This window comes from Ahaetulla prasina, chromosome 3 (assembly GCF_028640845.1).
Source record: "Ahaetulla prasina isolate Xishuangbanna chromosome 3, ASM2864084v1, whole genome shotgun sequence".
Taxonomy (NCBI): Eukaryota; Metazoa; Chordata; class Lepidosauria; order Squamata; family Colubridae; genus Ahaetulla; species Ahaetulla prasina.
Genome location: NC_080541.1, coordinates 230113769 through 230131829, shown reverse-complemented (window position 1 = coordinate 230131829; position 18061 = coordinate 230113769). Strand labels below are relative to the sequence as shown.

General features: G+C 45.8%; 1 protein-coding gene across 1 annotated transcript in view; it reads right to left on the bottom strand.

The window, feature by feature from the left end:
- Window positions 1–637: 637 nt before the first annotated feature.
- TGM2 (transglutaminase 2) overlaps window positions 638–18061 on the bottom strand; it is an 86273-nt gene continuing 68849 nt past the window's right edge. Inside the window, exons 10-13 of the mRNA XM_058177180.1 lie at window positions 17050–17298; window positions 11648–11808; window positions 7972–8108; window positions 638–4466 (exon numbers count right to left, since the gene is read on the bottom strand). Coding sequence (XP_058033163.1) covers window positions 4310–4466; window positions 7972–8108; window positions 11648–11808; window positions 17050–17298 — 704 coding nt within the window. The 3' untranslated portion in view covers window positions 638–4309. The remainder of the gene's footprint in view (window positions 4467–7971; window positions 8109–11647; window positions 11809–17049; window positions 17299–18061) is intronic.

Genomic DNA, 18061 nt, shown 5'->3' with positions numbered 1-18061 from the left:
GCTTTGCAGAGAGGAGGAGGAGGACTGTGAGGTCCTTGAGGCTCTCTGAGCTTGGTTGTTTCCTTGCAATGTTTCATTAAGTGCTGTGGAGATATCACCTATTTGGGTCATGGAACATCTCTAAGAAAACAACGAAGCTTAGAGACCACCGAGGACCTCACAGTCCATATCATCGTCCTTCTTCTCTACTCTGCAAACCCATCTCCCTTCTAGCACTGATGATGCTCCCTAGTCGGGTCATGAAACGTCTGTACAAAAACCTCCTAAGCTCAGAGTGCACCAAGGGCCACACAGTCCCCCTCCTCCTCCTCCTCCTCCTCCTTTCCACAAACCACACTCCCTTCTAGCACTGATGATGTTCCCTAGTCGAGTCGATGAAAAGTCTGCACAAAAACCTACTAAGCTCAGAGAGCACCAAGGATCCCACAGTTCAAAACCGAGCCACCAATATTTTATTCTACAGCTACAGTTCAGAAGGGCCACGGCAACTGGATGGCCGCAGAATGCCCTTGAAAATGAGGAGGGGTCCTTTCAGGGATAATGCTGCTGGATGACGGTGCCCAGCCTCCCCGCCCAGCGTGGCCGTTGACAGCAGAGAGCCAGTTAAGTATCGGCTGCACAAAAGAAACCTAAACAATTGCAAGGTGAAAAATAAACTTTTTATTGAGTGATTGCAAAATAAATTCCCATCAGCTCTCCGTCATTTGATCAGCCCCAGAAGAATTGCAATGCAAATAAACATCTGACAAGATTTTTTTAAAAAAACCTTTTAATGGCTTATAAACTATATCTGTCTCTTGTCTCTCTTAAGTGTGTTTGCGAAGGCTCTCAGGTTGGGTTTGCAAATATGTCCTAAGCAGGGTGTGACTGGGCAGCAGCCAAGGGACTTGGAAGCCAGCGCCTCCAGCCGAGCTTGCTCTGTGGAAAGCACCAGAGTTCAGGTCAAAAGGTAACATGGTTGGACGCTACCAACCCCCAAGAAAGAAGGGACATCATGTTCCCTGGAAGCTTGGAAGAGGTGGAGACATAGAGGCTCATCCCCCACTTGATACAATCCAGCTGGCCTGGCCTGGGCTCATTCTCCCCCAATCCAACCGATAAGACTAGCTGTAGACCACCACAGCTGGAAAAGGCTTCCCAAGGGGTCCTTCTCAGTTGGCCAACTGTTCCTGACCGCCTCTACGCAACCTGTAAACCACCAGAGCTGGAACAGCCTGGTCTGGATCTTCTCAATTGATCTTTTTTAATTGGCCAAGTGTTCCTGACCTCCTCTACTCATTCTCTAGACCATCACAGCTGGAAAAAAACTGGTCTGGATCTTCTCAACTGGTCTTTCTTAGTTGACCAACTGTTCCTGACCTCCTCTACTCATCCTGTAGACCACCACAGCTGGAAAAGGCTGGTCTGGATCTTCTCAACTGGTCCTTCTTAGTTGGTCAACTGTCCCTGACTTCCTCCTCTACTCATCCTTTAGACCGGAGGTGTTAAACTCAATTTCACTGAGGGCCGCATCAGAGTTGTGTTTGACCTCGGGGAGGGGGGAGCCAGGGTGGGTGTGGCCAGATTGACAACACACGTGTTGGGGCGTCTGTGGTGGCCCAAGCACTCTGCCAGCGAAAAGGGGCTCCCGAGCTCCATTTTCAGCTGTGACAGCCTCCTGCCACCCTCTGCCAGTGAAAACAGAGCTCGGGCAAGCCATGGTGGCTGAAAACAAAGCCTAGGAGGGCCCACCCGAGCTCCGTTTTTGCTGGCAGAGGCACCACTGGCCGGTCCTTTACTGTTTCTATGGCAGTCGTGTGGGCCAGATCTAAGCACCACATGGGCCGGATGCGGCCCCTGGGCCTTGAGTTTGACACCCCTGCTATAGACCAACCCAGCTGAAAAAGGCTGATCTGGACCCTCCCAACTGGTCCTTCTTAGTTGGCCCCCCATCCCTGACCTCCTTTGCCCATCCATCCATCCATCCATCCATCCTTCATTTGTGCTTGTCTTGCCCATCTCTGGGTGTGTTGGGGCATGGTTGCCAAGCACCTTCCTTGATAAGGGCGCCAAAACATGCTGAGTTGACTGAGAACCATTAACACAGCTGGAAAAGCACAGGAGCCCAAACATCTGGCATTCACAATAAGCCACACCTTAGGCAAGTGACTACTGGCTCCCCAAAAAAGCCAGTCTGATCTTGTCCAGAAATGGTTTGTGAGTGTGCAAGGAGGCAGAATCTTCCTTTCCACATCTCTACCCCTTTTCTTCTCACGTTCCATGTTCCCCACCCAGCATGGCGATTGGTAGCAGAGAGCCACTGGAGTCCAGTAGGTCCCTGGGATCTTGCTATCTTTCCAACCCAGCGTTTTTCAAATTTGGTCACTTGATGAGTGGAGTTCCTCTCCCAGGATTTGCTGGAAGGGGAATTCTGGGAATTGAAGTCCACCCATCTTCAAGATGTTTCTTGCGAAAAACTCTGAAGGTGGTCAAGGTAGGTTGACCTACTGCCAACAACTTAATGCTGGCTTCTTTTTGAAGGCAGTTTACTGTAACCTCCTTGGGTTTGTTGTCTGCCTGGAAGACTTTTTTTATTACCTTTGGTGCTTTTCGAGAAAGGAAGCCCCTCCATGGGTCTCAGAGAGGAGCCCCAGCAGTGGATGGACCACCTTCCTTCTTTCAAAAATACTTTCTGGTAGGCAGTTTGGTGAAGGTTTAGATGCTCTCCAGCCACGATTAAGCCGCCTTCTTTTCCTGCTCAATTCCTGAACTATGGTAGATCCCTCCCAAGTGCTGAGGGACCCAAATACGTACCCCTCACCCCAGGAGACCCACAATTGTCAAAAAAAAATAATCAAGAATTTTCCATCTTCTTCCAAGTAGGGGGTGGAGTAATGTAAAACACCATTCTTGAGATCTTGCTATCTTGCTAAGCATTTTGTCTAACATGGGCACTTGAAGACGGGTGGACTTCAGCTCCCAGAATTCTGCTGGCTGTGGAATGCTAGCAGTTGACGTCCTCCCATCTTCAAGCGGCCGAGGTGGAGAAACATGCTCTATAACCAGGTTGCTTCAGGGCAGGGGTCTCCAACCTTGGTCCCTTTAAGACTTGTGGACTTCAACTCCCAGAGTTCCTCAGCCAGTTTTGCTGGCTGAGGGACTCTGGGAGTTGAAGTCCACAAGTCTTAAAGGGACCAAGGTTGGAGACCCCAGCTTCAGGGAACATGATTTGCGGAGGTTCCAAAGACTGGTACTTTGTGGTCGAAGAAGTGGTGCCAGAAGTGTACTTGAGGGCCATCAGAGATCAGCCATCAAGTCCTGATGGAAAAATCCATCCATGGTCCAGCAGGCAAACCCAGGCGTTTCATGCTCTGAGAAAAGACAGGTCCTCTAAACAATAAGCCATCGGAGTGCCTTAGGGATTGTGTAGTCATGCAAGCAACGGTGGACTTCTTTCATTTCCGGCAGTGTGCCATCGTAGCCAAAGCTTGCCGGAGGGCGGGTGGCGGAATAAGGGAAGAGGGAGATGACAAAGCCAAATGGACAAGGCCGATTGTTTTATCCAACTGACCTCACCCCTGTATGGGCTGCTGTGCTGGGGGGGGGGGGGAAGGCATGAGATCTTCTCATTCTTGGATGCTTCTGGTGGGACATCCAGATGGGGGAAGCAGAAGGTTGACATGGTCTTCTCCTAGGGGAGGTCTCCAGGTCCTTCTCTGGAGGCTTTCAAAGACTACTGATGATTGGGAGAGCAGTTAGAGAGGAATCTTCTAATAACCTTGGCATCTTTCAACCCTATGAACTTCAACTCCCAGAATTCTGGGAGTTGAAGTTCACAAGTCTTAAAAGTTGAGGTCCATAAGTCTTAAAGTTGCCAATGTGGGATCCTCCCTGCCCTCCCCTTCAGCCTGAATCACCCCCCAGCCATCTCAGGTAACCAGGATGGATGGGAAACATCTTAATAGGATCAAAAGGACCCACACAAAGGGAGTCTGGGGGTCGTGGGACCCCTGGCAAGGCAGGGTATGACACCCCCTTGAAGTCACATCCCAAAGGGGAAGTTCTCCTGCGTGCACATCCCGAGTAGAGACTTGCATCCCCCCCTCCCCAATGGCAGCCTGTCAAGTCTAGGGTGTTTGGGGGTGCCCTCCAACCAGCTGTGGGGGTGGGGGTCAGCGTCCAAGGGCCAGTCTTTGGTGGTGGTAGGAGCAGAGAAGCATCTGGGTGTAGCTGGGGATGCAGGTGCGAAGAGACCCCCGACCCCGACATCTGGGGGGGGGGCTCCTGGAGTTGTTTGGCTTTTTCGGCTGGGAGGGGAAGGCTCCTGCTTTTATTTGAGCTGGGGGGCGATGATGACGTTCCGGTAGCCCTTCACGCCCTTCATTTGGTCGCTCTCGAAATCCACCACCAGTTTCCGCAAGCCGGATTGTTGAGGTACAAAGTCGACCCTCACCTTCGCTTCCTCCCCAGGTTCGACGGACGTATCTCTGGAGCAGGAGAGAAAACAGAAATTTCCCGACAGTTAGAACAATCAATAAGTGGAACAGCTTGCCACCAGAAGTTGTGAATGCTCCAACACTGGAAGTTCTTAAGAAGATGTTGGATAACCATCTGTCTGAGATGGTTTAGGGTTTCCTGCCTGGGCAGGGGGTTGGACTAGAAGGCCTCCAAGGTCCCTTCCAACTCTGTTCTTCTATTCTAAAAGCATAGGTCAAGGGGGGTGCTCGACTCAGTCTTTGGGGTGCTGGGGGGTTCCCCCTGATCCCCCGGTCTTCTTCCAACATCCTTCCTTCTCCCCCTTAGGATGGAATAATTTTCGGTGGCCATTCCTCTGCAGGGCAATTCAATGAACACAAGAAGTCCTCGGCGTAACAACAGTTCACTTAGTGACCAAAGTTGCAACGTCACTGAAAAAAGGGACTTAAGGCGGTGTTTCACACTTACGACCGTCACTGCATGCCCACGGTCACGTGATCAAAATTCAGATGCTTGGCAACTGACTCGTATTTATGACGTTTGGAGCATCCCGGGGTCACGTGTTTGCGACCTTCTGACGAGCAAAGTCCACGGGGAAGAAGCTGGTCTCACTTAACAACCATGTGGCTGATTTACCAACCGCAGTGATTCACTAAACAACCATGGCAATAAAAGTTGTAAAATGGGACAAAACATACGCTTCATTTAGCGACAGGAACGTTGTGCTCAGTTGTGGTCGTAAGTCGAGGACTACCAGTTCAAAAGATACATTAATTTCAACAGAAATTACAGCCAATAATCATAAAAGAAAGAAAGTCAAATCCAGCAATGTGAAAATTACAATATTTTTGACAAAAACGGGGCCATCCATAATAAAAGTGGCTGTGAAGGAAACCATGAATACAGCGTTGAATTCTCCCGCGGTGAGTTGGCCAGGCTGAGTTGTTCTAGACCAGGGGGAGTCAACCTTTTTATACCTACCGCCCACTTTTGTATCTCTGTTAGTAGTAAAATTTTCTAACCACCCACCAGTTCCACAGTAATGCGCCGTGTATCGTCATCTGCGCATGCCTCTCGCGCATCGTGGATTGGGTTTGGGGATGGGGGCACCGGCTACCAGCTCTGCTTGTCTGTTACAGCTGGGTGGTGTGGGGGGGAGATGCATGAGCTATTCTGGGACGAGGCTCTTTTGTTTGCGGTCGCACTATAGCGCCATTTAGTTTCACTTATGTAACGTGAACTAAACTTATGCGCGGGCGATACAAATAGTATATTTTCAGAAATTTAAATTGTCACGGGGAATTTTATGAAAACCAAATGAAAATGTTTTTAAATAATGCTATGAAAATTTTTTAAAAAGTCAATTAAATTAAAAAAAAAGGAAATTGCTTCAGTATCGGACTAAACCCCTACCACCCACCATGAAAGCTGGAACGCCCACTATTATTATTTATTTATTTATTTATTTACATTTATATCCCGCCCTTCTCCGAAGACTCAGGTCGGCTTACAGTGTGTAAGGCAATAGTCTCATTCTATTTGTATATTTACAAAGTCAACTTATTGCCCCCCCAACAATCTGGGTCCTCATTTTACCTACCTTATAAAGGATGGAAGGCTGAGTCAACCTTGGACCTGGTGGGACTAGAACCTGCAGTAATTGCAGGCAGCTGTGTTTTAATAACAGGTTTCTTACAGCCTGAGCCACACCACAGCCCAGTGGGCGGTAGGGACCAGGTTGACTACCACTGGTCTAGATCCTTCTGCCCTTGGCCTCCCCAACCTGCATTGCACCCCAAATCCCACACTTTGGGGGATGCAAGCCAGGATGATCGATGCAGTGCCCGGGGGGGGGGCGCCCTGTTGGGGAAGGAGGCTGGGCCACCACCAGTCCTTCGTCAATCGGATCGAATGCAGCCAAGACTTTGAAGCTTAGGTGGGAATCGTCCGTAGGCCTCTTCCCATCCTTTTGGGGTGGGGTCTGCACAGAGGGTCAAGGGTTCCGCTGCTCTGCCCGCCTGTTATGGGTGCAATTCCATGTGCGTTTGTGACACCCACCCACCCACAGAAAGGCAGCCCCTGCGTTGCATGCTCTGTGGCAGCTGCCCTCATCCATTGCTTATTTTCAAACATCTGCTCGTCCTTTTCGCCTCTCTTAATTGGGCTTATGTTTAGCTTTAACATCTGGAACGTGGTGGGGGCGGAATAAGCGTTCTGGAGCAGCTAAGAAGAAGGAGGAGGAGGTAAATTTCTCTCCTGGCAGGGAGTCTCCTGCTCTGCCTCTTTAGCTTATCTTATTTTCTTTGTTTCTATTTCATTCCCTTTCTTTCATCGTTTGATTTCAATATTTCATTTTATTGTTCATTATATTTAATGTTTTACTATTTTGTATTATAGTTTTATTTTATTCTATTTTGTTTATTGTTTTATTTTATTACATTTTATTTTATTATGTTATTAAATTTTATTTTATTTTATCTATACTTTTATGTATTCTTTTACTTTATTTTATTATTAAATTTGAATGATTTTCCCAGAGGGAGCCAGCTGCCTTTGCTGATTCTAGCACACTCCTGTCCCAAGGCCACCGCAGGCCTCCGTTCTCGGAGGAGGGCGGGGGAGAGGTGTCCTGAGATTTTGGCCTAGACCCCCCCCCAAAAGAAAGCCCCTGCCACCTTCTGCCCGTGGAAATAGAGTCTCGTGAGCCCCCGAGGGGTCGGTCCTTCCTGTGGCCTTCCCTGCAGTTCTTCAGCACCACTTAAAACAGCAGTGACCAACCGATCCACGAGAAAATTTTGCTGGTCCGCAGAAAAATTATTTGCATTTTTATAGTGCACTAAATACTATTTATCTTTTTTTTAGAATTCATATTAGTGGTCCGCAGGATTTAAAATGATGAGTGTAGTGGTCCCTGAGGTCCAAAAAGTTGGTGACCCCTGGCTTAAAATGTATTCTACTCATACACAGATAGTCCTCGACTTATGACCACAATTAAGCTCAAAATTTATGTTGGTGAGACATTTGCTAAGTGAGTTTGTTAAGCGAATCATTGCAGTTGTTAAGCGAGTATCTTGGTTGTTAAGTGAAACCGGCTCCCCCACTGACTTTGCTTGTCAGAAGGTCGCAAAATGGGGTCACGTGGTTCCCTGGGACCGTCGTAAATCTGAGTCAGTTGCCAAGTGACCAAATTTTGATCATGTGACCCTGGGGATGTTGCAGCGGTCGTAAGTGTGAAAAACGATCCTAAGTCAATTTTTCCCCAGTGCCGTTATGACTTTGAACGGTCACTAAATGAACTGTCGCAAGTCGGGGACTCCCTGAGGAGGTGGTCCTGGACTAAGGACCGCAGTCGGGGCCCGAATTTCCACAACTAAACGAGGCCAGTTGTGAAGCCAGTCACATCTGATTTTACGACGTGACTTTTAAATCTGGACGGGTCCCCATGAGGTCATCCAGTCCAGCCCCCACTCCGAGCAGGACCCCCAGTGAAGTCCTCCATTATGAGGTCACACTTACAGCTGCTGGACCTTCTGTCCCCCGGTCAGTCCGGCCCCCTCCATGGTGAAGACGCAGCCGGTCAGGGTGGTGGGGAGGGGGTTGCTTAGGGTCAGCTCGGCCACCAGTTTGCGCTTCTGCATCGGCTCACCCAGGACCTGCAGGCCGGAAAGAGGGAAAGCAGCACTCTCAGTTCGAATTCAACTTAAGACCAAATTGGAGCCCCAGATTTGCTGTTGCTAAGTGAGACAGTTTATTTGTTTTTTTAATCAATTTATAATATAAAATACAAACATACAAAAGAAAATAGCAAGAAACTAAGAGAGGGAGAAAGGAAGGGAAGGAAAAAGTCTGGGGGAAAAAGGGGTAGTAGAATAGGATACATGTAGTCCCCAATTTACAATGGTTCGTTTAGTGACTGCTCAAATTTACAACAGCACTGAAAAAATGACTTACGACCGTTTTTCATACTTACGACCATTGCAGCATACTGGTGGTCACGGGATCAAAATTCAGATGCTTGGCAACTGACTCCTATTTACGACGGTTGCAGTGTCTCGGGGCTACGTGATCCCCCTTTTGTGACCTTCTGACAAGCAACGGGGAAGCCAGATTCACTTAATGACCGTCGTACTAACTTAACAACTGCAGGGATTCACTTAACAACGGTGGCAAGAAAGGTCGAAATTGGGGCAAACCTCACTTAACAAATGTCTCACTTAGCAACAGAAGTGTTGGGCTCCATTGTGGTCGTAATTCGAAAACTACCTGCAATACCATCGTACCACAACTTTTTAACTTCTACAATAATACTATAAACTGTTTCTATAACAACAAACTTATCTAATCGTTAAAAACCAAAATCAAAGTTTCACGCACAAAGTCCAGAACACTAAGCGAGACAGTTGTTAAGTGACTTTCGTCCCCTTTTACAACCTTCCTCGCCACGGTTGTTAAACGAATCATTGCACTGGCTACGTTAGTAACTTGGTGATTAAGGGAATCTGGCTTCCCCATCGGCTTGTCCGAAGGTCGCAAAAGGGGAACACATGACATCCGAATTTGGATCACGCGACCTTGGGGATGCTGCAATTGGTCGTTAAGTGTGTGAAGAGCGGTCGTAAGTCACTTTTTTCAGTGCAGCTGTAAGCTTGAATGGCCATTCAACGGATCTTTGTAAGTCGGGGACTGCAGGTAGAGTTGAGTTTGTGCGACACGTTTCCCGACCGTTGGAGGAAGGCCTGATCTCTGCAGGCAAACCCAGTTAAGCCTGTTGCAGAAACACAGCTAAATTGGGAGGGGGGAAATGGGGGTCTCTAAAGGCTGGAAGCAGGGGTTGGTTGGGGTTGCTTAGGGCAGGGGTCTCCAACCTTGGCAACTTTAAGATTTGTGGACTTCAACTCCCAGAATTCCTCAGCCAGCTTTGCTGGCTGGGGCATTCTGGGAGTTGAAGTCCTCCAGGCTTAAAGTTGCCAAGGTTGGAGACCCCTGGCTTAGGGGGCAGCAGGGGGACTGCACAGCAGAGAAGACCCAGTAGGACGTGGCCTACTCTAGAGCAGGGGACTCCAACCTTGGCAACTTTAACCCTGGAGGACTTCATCTCTAGCTTTGCTGGCTGGGGCATTCTGGGAGTTGAAGTCCTCCAGGCTTAAAGTTGCCAAGGTTGGAGACCCCTGCTCTAGAGCAATCAAAGGAATGAGGTTGTGGCCAAGACACCTGCTCTTCTTCGTCCCCCCTTCCACCCGCCAGCCATTCTATCCTGGGTCTCCGAATGCGGCCCCCTTCTTGTTTGGGGCAGAAAAGAGGGTCTCAGAAAGCCCAGCCTCCTGATCAGGGGATCCCAGCCTAGAAACCAGGAAAAAGTGAGTTCAAGTCCCACTCTAAGCATGAAAGCCACCTGGGTGAACTTGAGCCAATCACCAGGAGACAGGGAGTTCTAGTTCTGGCTTAGGCATGATAACTGGCTGGGTGACTTTGGGCCAGTCCTCTCCTTCAGCCCAACCCACCTCACAGGGTTGTTGTTGTGGGAGAAAAGGGAAGGAAAAAAAGAGTATTTGGTATATTTTGGTATATAAACAGTGCCGGTTGGTGACCCCCAGAGGGAGAGCCTTCTCTGTGGCAGCACCGACCCTATGGAATGAGTTACCTCCTGGGTTACGCCAACTTCCCGACCTCCGTACCTTCAAGCGGGAACTGAAGACTCTGCTATTCAATCGGGCGGGACTAGCCTAAATATTATTTTAATTTGATATTTTAGTTTAACTTAGTTTTAATTGAATTTCAAACTGTATTAATTTATTTATAATTTTATAGTTTAGGGTTTTATATCGGTCGTTTGACTGCTTTTAGTTTTAAATATGGCCGGTTAAATATTTCATTTTAAATGTATTTTAAATTTATTGTTGTACCTATGTGTTTTAATAAGGCTGTACACCGCCCTGAGTCCTTCGGGAGAAGGGCGGTCTAGAAATCTAATTAATAATAATAATAATAATAATAATAATAATAATAATAATAATAATAATAATAATAATAATAATAATAATAATAATAATAATATTTGCTGCCTTCAGTTACTTATAGAGTGATAAAGATAAAGAGACAAAATTCTTTAGATTGATGGATGGACGGACGGACAGACGGATAGTTAGATGGATATATGGATGGATGATTGGATGGATGTATAGTTAGATGGATGATTGGATGGATGGATGGATGGTTGGATGGATGGATGGTTGAATGGTTGTATAGATGGATGGATGGATGGATGGATGGATGGATGGATGGATGGATGGATGGATGGATGGATGGATGGATGGATGGTTGGATAGATGGAGGGATGGATGGATGGATAGATGGATGGATGGTTGGTTGGTTGGATGGATGGATAGTTATATATGTTTATATATAAACATATATAAACTCATATATATGTTTATATACTATATAATCCTTTTTATATGATTTTGTGACAAAATAATGATTGGATGGATGGTTGGATGGATGGTTGAATGGTTGTATAGATGGATGGATGGATGGATGGATGGATGGATGGATGGATGGATGGATGGATGGATGGATGGATGGATGGATGGTTGGATAGATGGAGGGATGGAGGGATGGATGGATAGATAGATGGATGGTTGAATAGTTAGATGGATAGATGGATGGATGGTTGGTTGGTTGGATGGATGGATAGTTATATATGTTTATATATAAACATATATAAACTCATATATATGTTTATATACTATATAATCCTTTTTATATGATTTTGTGACAAAATAATGATTGGATGGATGGTTGGATGGATGGATGGTTGAATGGTTGGATAGATGGAGGGATGGATGGATGGAGGGATGGATGGATGGATAGATGGATGGATGGATAGTTGGTTGGTTGGATGGATGGATGGTTATATATGTTTATATATAAACATATATAAACTCATATATATGTTTATATACTATATAATCCTTTTTATATGATGTTGTGACAACATAAATAAATAAATAAATAAAATAAAATAAATGGATGGATGGTTGGATGGATGGATAGATGGATGGAGGAGAGCTCTGAACCATCCCAAAGGTTATTTCAGCCCCTCCCCCACCAGCTGCCTGAAGTCCCTCACCCACCTACCCTTCCTCTCGTACAAGGGACCCTCCCTGCCCAGCTCCCCCCAAAAGTGCCCTACCCGGATTTTGACGTCGGGGTTCTTGATGTGAAAGTCCCGCACCCCAAGGAGGATCTTCTGGTTCTCTGCCTGCTGCAGGACAGCCGTGACTTTGATCATGTTGTCCGGGGTCAGGCAGCTGCCGTATTTCTCGTAAAGGATGCGCAAGGGGACCATCCTTTCTGCAGAGGAAAACACGGAGGGAGCATCGTCAGATATCCTGCTCTGTTTTGACTCTGGAAACGTGTATCGTTGGGGTTTCATAGAGATACATTTTCTTTCATGCCGTTTTAAGTTTTGGTATATTGTATATTTGTGAAATGGTTGTTATGATTCATTGATGGGTTCTTTGCTTTATTTAAACCAGAGATGTTCAACTGTGGAACCTTTAAGACCTGTGGACTTCAACTCCCAGAATTCCCCAGCCAGCTTTGTTGGCGAGAGGATTCTGGGAGTTTAAGTCCACAAGTTTTAAAGTTCCCAAGGTTGGACTTTTACACAAAGCCAACAATGATATTATATACTGTTTCTTTTTAATGGTTAGACCTGTGTATCTTTTATGTTTTATTTCCTAATTTATTTATTAAATTTATATGTCGCCCATAGAAAGTGACCCCGGGTGCTCCCTCAATTATTTTTTTAAAACAACGTGCAGATAATTCACAACTTACGACCATTCATTTAGTATTCCTTTTGCAGTTACAATGGCACTAAAACAAGTGACTTACGACTGGTCGTTGCACTTATGACTATTGCAACGTTCCCTGAGGTCACATGATCCAAATTTGGGCGCCTGACTAGTAGTGTCTACACATCGATTCATTGATGTAGTTGTACCTTCCCAGAATCACGTGATCATAGGTAACATCAAAAACATCATCAAAAAAGCACAACAAAGAGTGTTCAAGTCAGAAAGCTCAAACTGCCCAAGGAGCTGCTGATTCAGTTCTACAGAGGAATGATTTAGTCTCTCATTTGCACCTCTATAACTGTCTGGTTCGGTTCTGCAACCCAACAAGAAAAACACAGACTTCAGAGGATAATTAGAACTGCAGAAAAAATAATTGCTACCAACCTGCCTTCCATTGAGGACCTGTATACTGCACGAATCAAGAAGAGGGCCGTGAAAATATTTACAGACCTGGACATAAACTGTTTCAACTCCTACCCTCAAAACGACGCTATAGAGCACTGCACAACAGAACAACTAGACACAAGAACAGTTTTTCCCCCCCAAATGCCATCACTCTGCTAAATAAATAATTCCCTCAACACTGTCAGACTATTTACTGAATCTGCACTTCTATTAATCTTCTAATCGTTCCCATCACCCATTTCCTCCCACTTATGACTGTATGACAGTAACTTTGTTGCTGGCATCCTTACAATTGATATTGATATTGATTGTTTCCTGATTGCTTATTTGTAGCCTATGACTATCATTAAGTGTTGCACTTTAGGATTCTTGATGATCTTGTCTTTTTATGTACACTGAGAGCTTATGCATCAGGACAAATTCCTTGTGTGTCCAATCACACTTGGCCAATAAAGAATTCTGTTCTGTTCTATGCAGGTATTCACTTAAGAATTGTTTTCCCACCACAGTCATTTAATTCAATTGAGTCAATTTAGACACCACCGGAGTCCAAACGAACTCTGGGTGCTGCACAATAAAACCGAGAGAATAAAAATAAAAAGATTGTGAAAGGTGTAGAGAGGAAGAAGGTCTAAGAATCCCTAGCAAAACCCCACGGATTTCTATCAGAAAATGCTCCATGGGGTTTCTATCTTCAGAGAGCCAAACCGTTCGACGTTTGCTGCTCCCTCAAAGCAGCTGTGAAGGAGTTTTAAATGCAAGGCATTTAATTCTGGGAGGTCAACCTGAGGTTGGAGCAGTTTTTCTGCTCTACCTAAATCCAAAAATAGCAGCACGCAGGAGAGATCTGAGCTCCCCTTGCGGGGTTTGGAGCCCTTCTCAGTTATGGAAAAACCAGGTCATACTTTCCTGGAGAGAAAGGGAGAGAGAGCAAAGGATCGGCCTTGCCCAGCCTTGCCTCCCTCTTCGTTCCTCCAGCTTTTGATTCCAAAAAGTTTCTGCAGAATCTGGGCCTCAGGTGCAAGTTTTATCCAGAGGAAGGAATACCTGAGCATCCTAAGAAGGTGTATATTGCTTGTCTTTTTGTCCCTGTGGCTCCCCAGGAACTGAGCACAAATTCCTGCAATATGGAGAGCTGGAAAGATCTCTCTCTCTCCCTCTCTCTCCCTCCCCTCTTCACATATACACATACTTTCTCCTTCTTTCTTTCTTTCTTTCTTTCTTTCTTTCTTTCTTTCTTTCTTTCTTTCTTTCTTTCTCTTTTTCTCTCTCTCTGTGTTTCTGTCTCTGTCTCTCTCTCTCACACACACACACTTTCTCTTTTTCTTTCTTTTTCTCTTGCTTTCTCTTTCTCTCTGTCTCTCTCTCCCTCCCCCTCCCCCCTCTCTCTCACACACATACTTTCTCTTTCTCTCTCTCACTTTCTCTCTCTCTCTCACTCAATCACACACACACAGTTTCTCTCTCTCTTTCTCTCTTTCTCTCTTTCTCTCTCTCTCACTTTCTCTCTCTCTCTCTCTCTCACACACACTTTCTCTTTTTCTTTCTTTCTTTCTTTCTTTCTTTCTTTCTTTCTTTCTTTCTTTCTTTCTTTCTTTCTCTCTCTCTCTCTCTCTCTCTCTCTCTCTCTCCCCCTCTCTCTCTCTGTGAGTGAGTGAGAGAAATAAATAAATAAATAAATAAATGAAAGTCGTCACGATGTAAAAATGATGTTCAGACTCTAGAAAAGGTGCAGAGAAGAGCAACAAAGATGATTAGGGGACTGGAGGCTGAAACATACGATGAATGGCTGCAGGAACTGGGTATGTCTAATTTAATGAAAAGAAGGACTAGGGGAGACATGATAGCTGTGTTCCAATATCTCAGGGGTTGCCACAAAGAAGAGGGAGTCAAACTATTCTCCAAAACACCTGAGGGTAGAACAAGAAGCAACGGGTGGAAACTGATCAAGGCGAGAAGCAACCTAGAACTAAGGAGAATTTTTCTGACAGTTAGAACAATTAATCAGTGGAATAACTTGTCTGCAGAAGTTGTGGGTGCTCCATCACTGGAGGTTTTTAAGAAAAGACTGGACAGCCATTTGTCTGAAATGTATAGGGTCTCTTGCTTGAGCAGGGGGCTGGACTAGAAGACCTCTAAGGTCCCTTCCAATCTTGTTATTCTGTAATTCTACTGTTTTGGGCAGGTTTGGGGCAGGTGCTGATGCTGACCAATCCATTACTCCCCCCATCATGTCTTTTTCTCAGTCTCCAAGGATGCCCCTACAATAAATTCGCAGCAGGGAGGCAACCTGCCAATGTCGAAGTCCAGGCACAGACAGGCAGACCAAACAGAATCGCAGTGCATCTGTAAACGCCAACTACAACTCAAAAGACACAATGAAAACTACTTAACTGCACAACCAGATTGGACGCAATCTGTGAGCAACCTAGAACAAGTTAAGTCCCAAAAGGCCAGAGAATTTCTGGAAGGTTTTGTTGGCTGGGGAATTCTGGGAGTTGAAGTCCGCAAGCCTTAAGGTTGCCAAGGAGCTGCTGCACGACTCTGCTGTAATGTGTCAGGAGCCTGCACAACAAGGGCCGTGATAGCTCAGGCTGTAAGAAGCCTGTTATTAGAACACAGCAGCCTGCAATTACTGCAGGTTCAAGCCCGGCCCAAGGTTGACTCAGCCTTCCATCCTTTATAAGGTAAGTAAAATGAGGACCCAGATTGTTGGGGGCAATAAGTTGACTTTGTATATAAATATACAAATAGAATGAGACTATTGCCTTATACACTGTAAGCCGCCCTGAGTCTTCGGAGAAGGGCGGGATATAAATGTAAATAAAAAAAAATAAAAAAAAAACTGTGCAAAAGCTTTACTGGAATGAAAATGCAACCCATTTGGCACACAAAGTGAAGTTCGCTCAGATATCGGAGCCAAATCCACCATCAGGCCTACAGGCATCCTGACCGACATGATCCACATTCTTCTCCTTTGCCTCTCCTGTTCCCCCCTCCTCCCCCCCCACTGTCCCCAGCATGATGGACGAGCGAGCCCGACCATCAACCCTGCAGCCCAACCCATGCACAAGCCTAGTGTGGAAAGAATTTATGAATGCATATAATGGGGTTAGAAATATTGTACGGGGAAATCATACATCAATTAACCCAGGTCTCCACAAAGTTATTGATTAGCAGCCTCCGAAATCCTTTAAACTTTCTCAAACATGAGAATTAAACACTGATGTCAAACATTCACAAGCAAACCTACAAAACTCAGCTAACACAATGTAAACATAATTAGAATGCTTGCAGTTCAAACAGAGAGACTTAATCCACTTCTCTTGACTTACAGTAGTGGCCAAAATTGTGGAAACCTTTTGGAAAAAGTGTATTTTTGAGGTTTGGTGGCTAATAACACCACTTCTTTTTTTTTTTGAGTTTCAGGATCCTATTCCACTGCTGGAATGGCCTGGGAATAGCCCAGACCTTAACCCAATTGAAAATTTATGGAGCCGACCAGTGGTGGGATTCAAGCAATTTAACAACCGGTTCTCTGTCCTAATGATTTCTTCCAACAACCAGTTTGCCAAACTGCTCAGAAAGTTAACAACCGGTTCTCCCGAAGTGGTGCGAACTGGCTGAATCCCACCACTGGAGCCGACTAAAGAAACTGGTTAGTCAGAAGTGACCCAGTAATAAAACCCAGTTAATAGAAGCCATCATTCAATCTTGGTTTCACATGATAACAGCTGCAGAACTCAAAGACTTGGTTCATTCCATGGGAAGACGTTGTAAGGCCGTAATTCATGCTAAAGTTTACCCAACTAAGTATTAACTGACATGGTGATCATTTTTGTATATCTCGTTTTTTCTACGTGTTTCACTTTTCTTCTTTATACTGTAACTGCTAATAGCAAATCCTTCATAAAAGTTATTGCATTACATTCTTAATTAAATTATCTTTCCATCAATATATACTTTTATGGTACTACTCCCCCCAAAAAAGTGGTGTTATTAGCTAGTTTTAGAAAATACACTTTTCCCAAAAGGTTTCCACAATTTTGGCCACTACTATAATTAACTTCTCTGCCTCAACACCTACCCACATCCCTCAAGGGTCACCCCAGAACCAGCACGTACCCACTTCCACACCCCTCAAGACCCACACCAAGGACAAGCTCCCCTATGAAACCCCATTTTTCTGCAGCTGACACCCTGGGCAAATCTCTTTACTTTGAGGACTAAATCATTTTCCTTTCCTCCCAGTTGTCTGGATATTTCATTTTGATTTATTCCTGCGCCCTGTTGAAGTTGGAACCCTGAATTCTTCTTCTGACACTACCTGCGTTGGGATCCAGCTTGACGTTCAACAGGTCCTTGAACCCGCATTCGGAGCCCAGCGCCCCGTTGTAGCTGGTGGTGGCGGCCGAAATCCTCAGCCGGCAGAGCCGTTCCTCGGGCGTGTTGTTGTTGATGACCACAAAGACGTCGAAGTCGCACCCGTTGTTCATCCCCTCTGAAGCCTTGATCCTGAGGGCCAAACCTTCCTCCTGCGTGGCCTGGACCTTCTCGGGCTTCTCCTCCTCCGAATCTGCAGCCAAAACAGGAGCAAAGAAACCTGGAAAATGTTCTTTTTGGGGGAGGGGGGAGGGGTACCCAGAGGGCAGCTGCTCTCCCTCCACCTGCCTAAGAGGAAACGCTGCCCAAACCCGACTTCTTTCTAAAGAAACTCTGCAGGCTGAGCTGGGCTGTTTCGTTGCAGAGGTTTCATTGCTCAAATTACGTCCAAGTAGTCCTTGACTTACAACAGTTTGTTTAGTGACTGTTTGAAGTTACAACAGCACTGGGGAAAGTGACCTATGACCGTTTTTATGACCGTCGCAGCCTCCCCATGGTTACATGATCAAGATTCAGATGCTTCGCAACTGATGATTTAAAGGTAAAGGTTCCCCTCGCACATATGTGCTAGTCGTTCCTGACTCTAGAGGGCGGTGCTCATCTCCGTTTCAAAGCTGAAGAGCCAGCGCTGTCCAAAGACGTCTCCGTGGTCATGTGGCCAGCATGACTCAACGTCAAAGGCGCACGGAACGCTGTCACCTTCCCACCAAAGGTGGTCCCTATTTTGCTACTTGCATTTTTTACCTGCTTTCGAACTGCTAGGTTGGCAGAAGCTGGGACAAGTAACGGGAGCTCACCCCATTACACGGCACTAGGGATTCAAAACGCTGAACTGCCGACCTTTCGATTGACAAGCTCAGCGTCTTAGCCACTGAGCCACTGCATCCCACAACTGATAGTTTATTATTATTATTAAATGCTAATTAATTAATAATATTAATTAATATTAATGATGG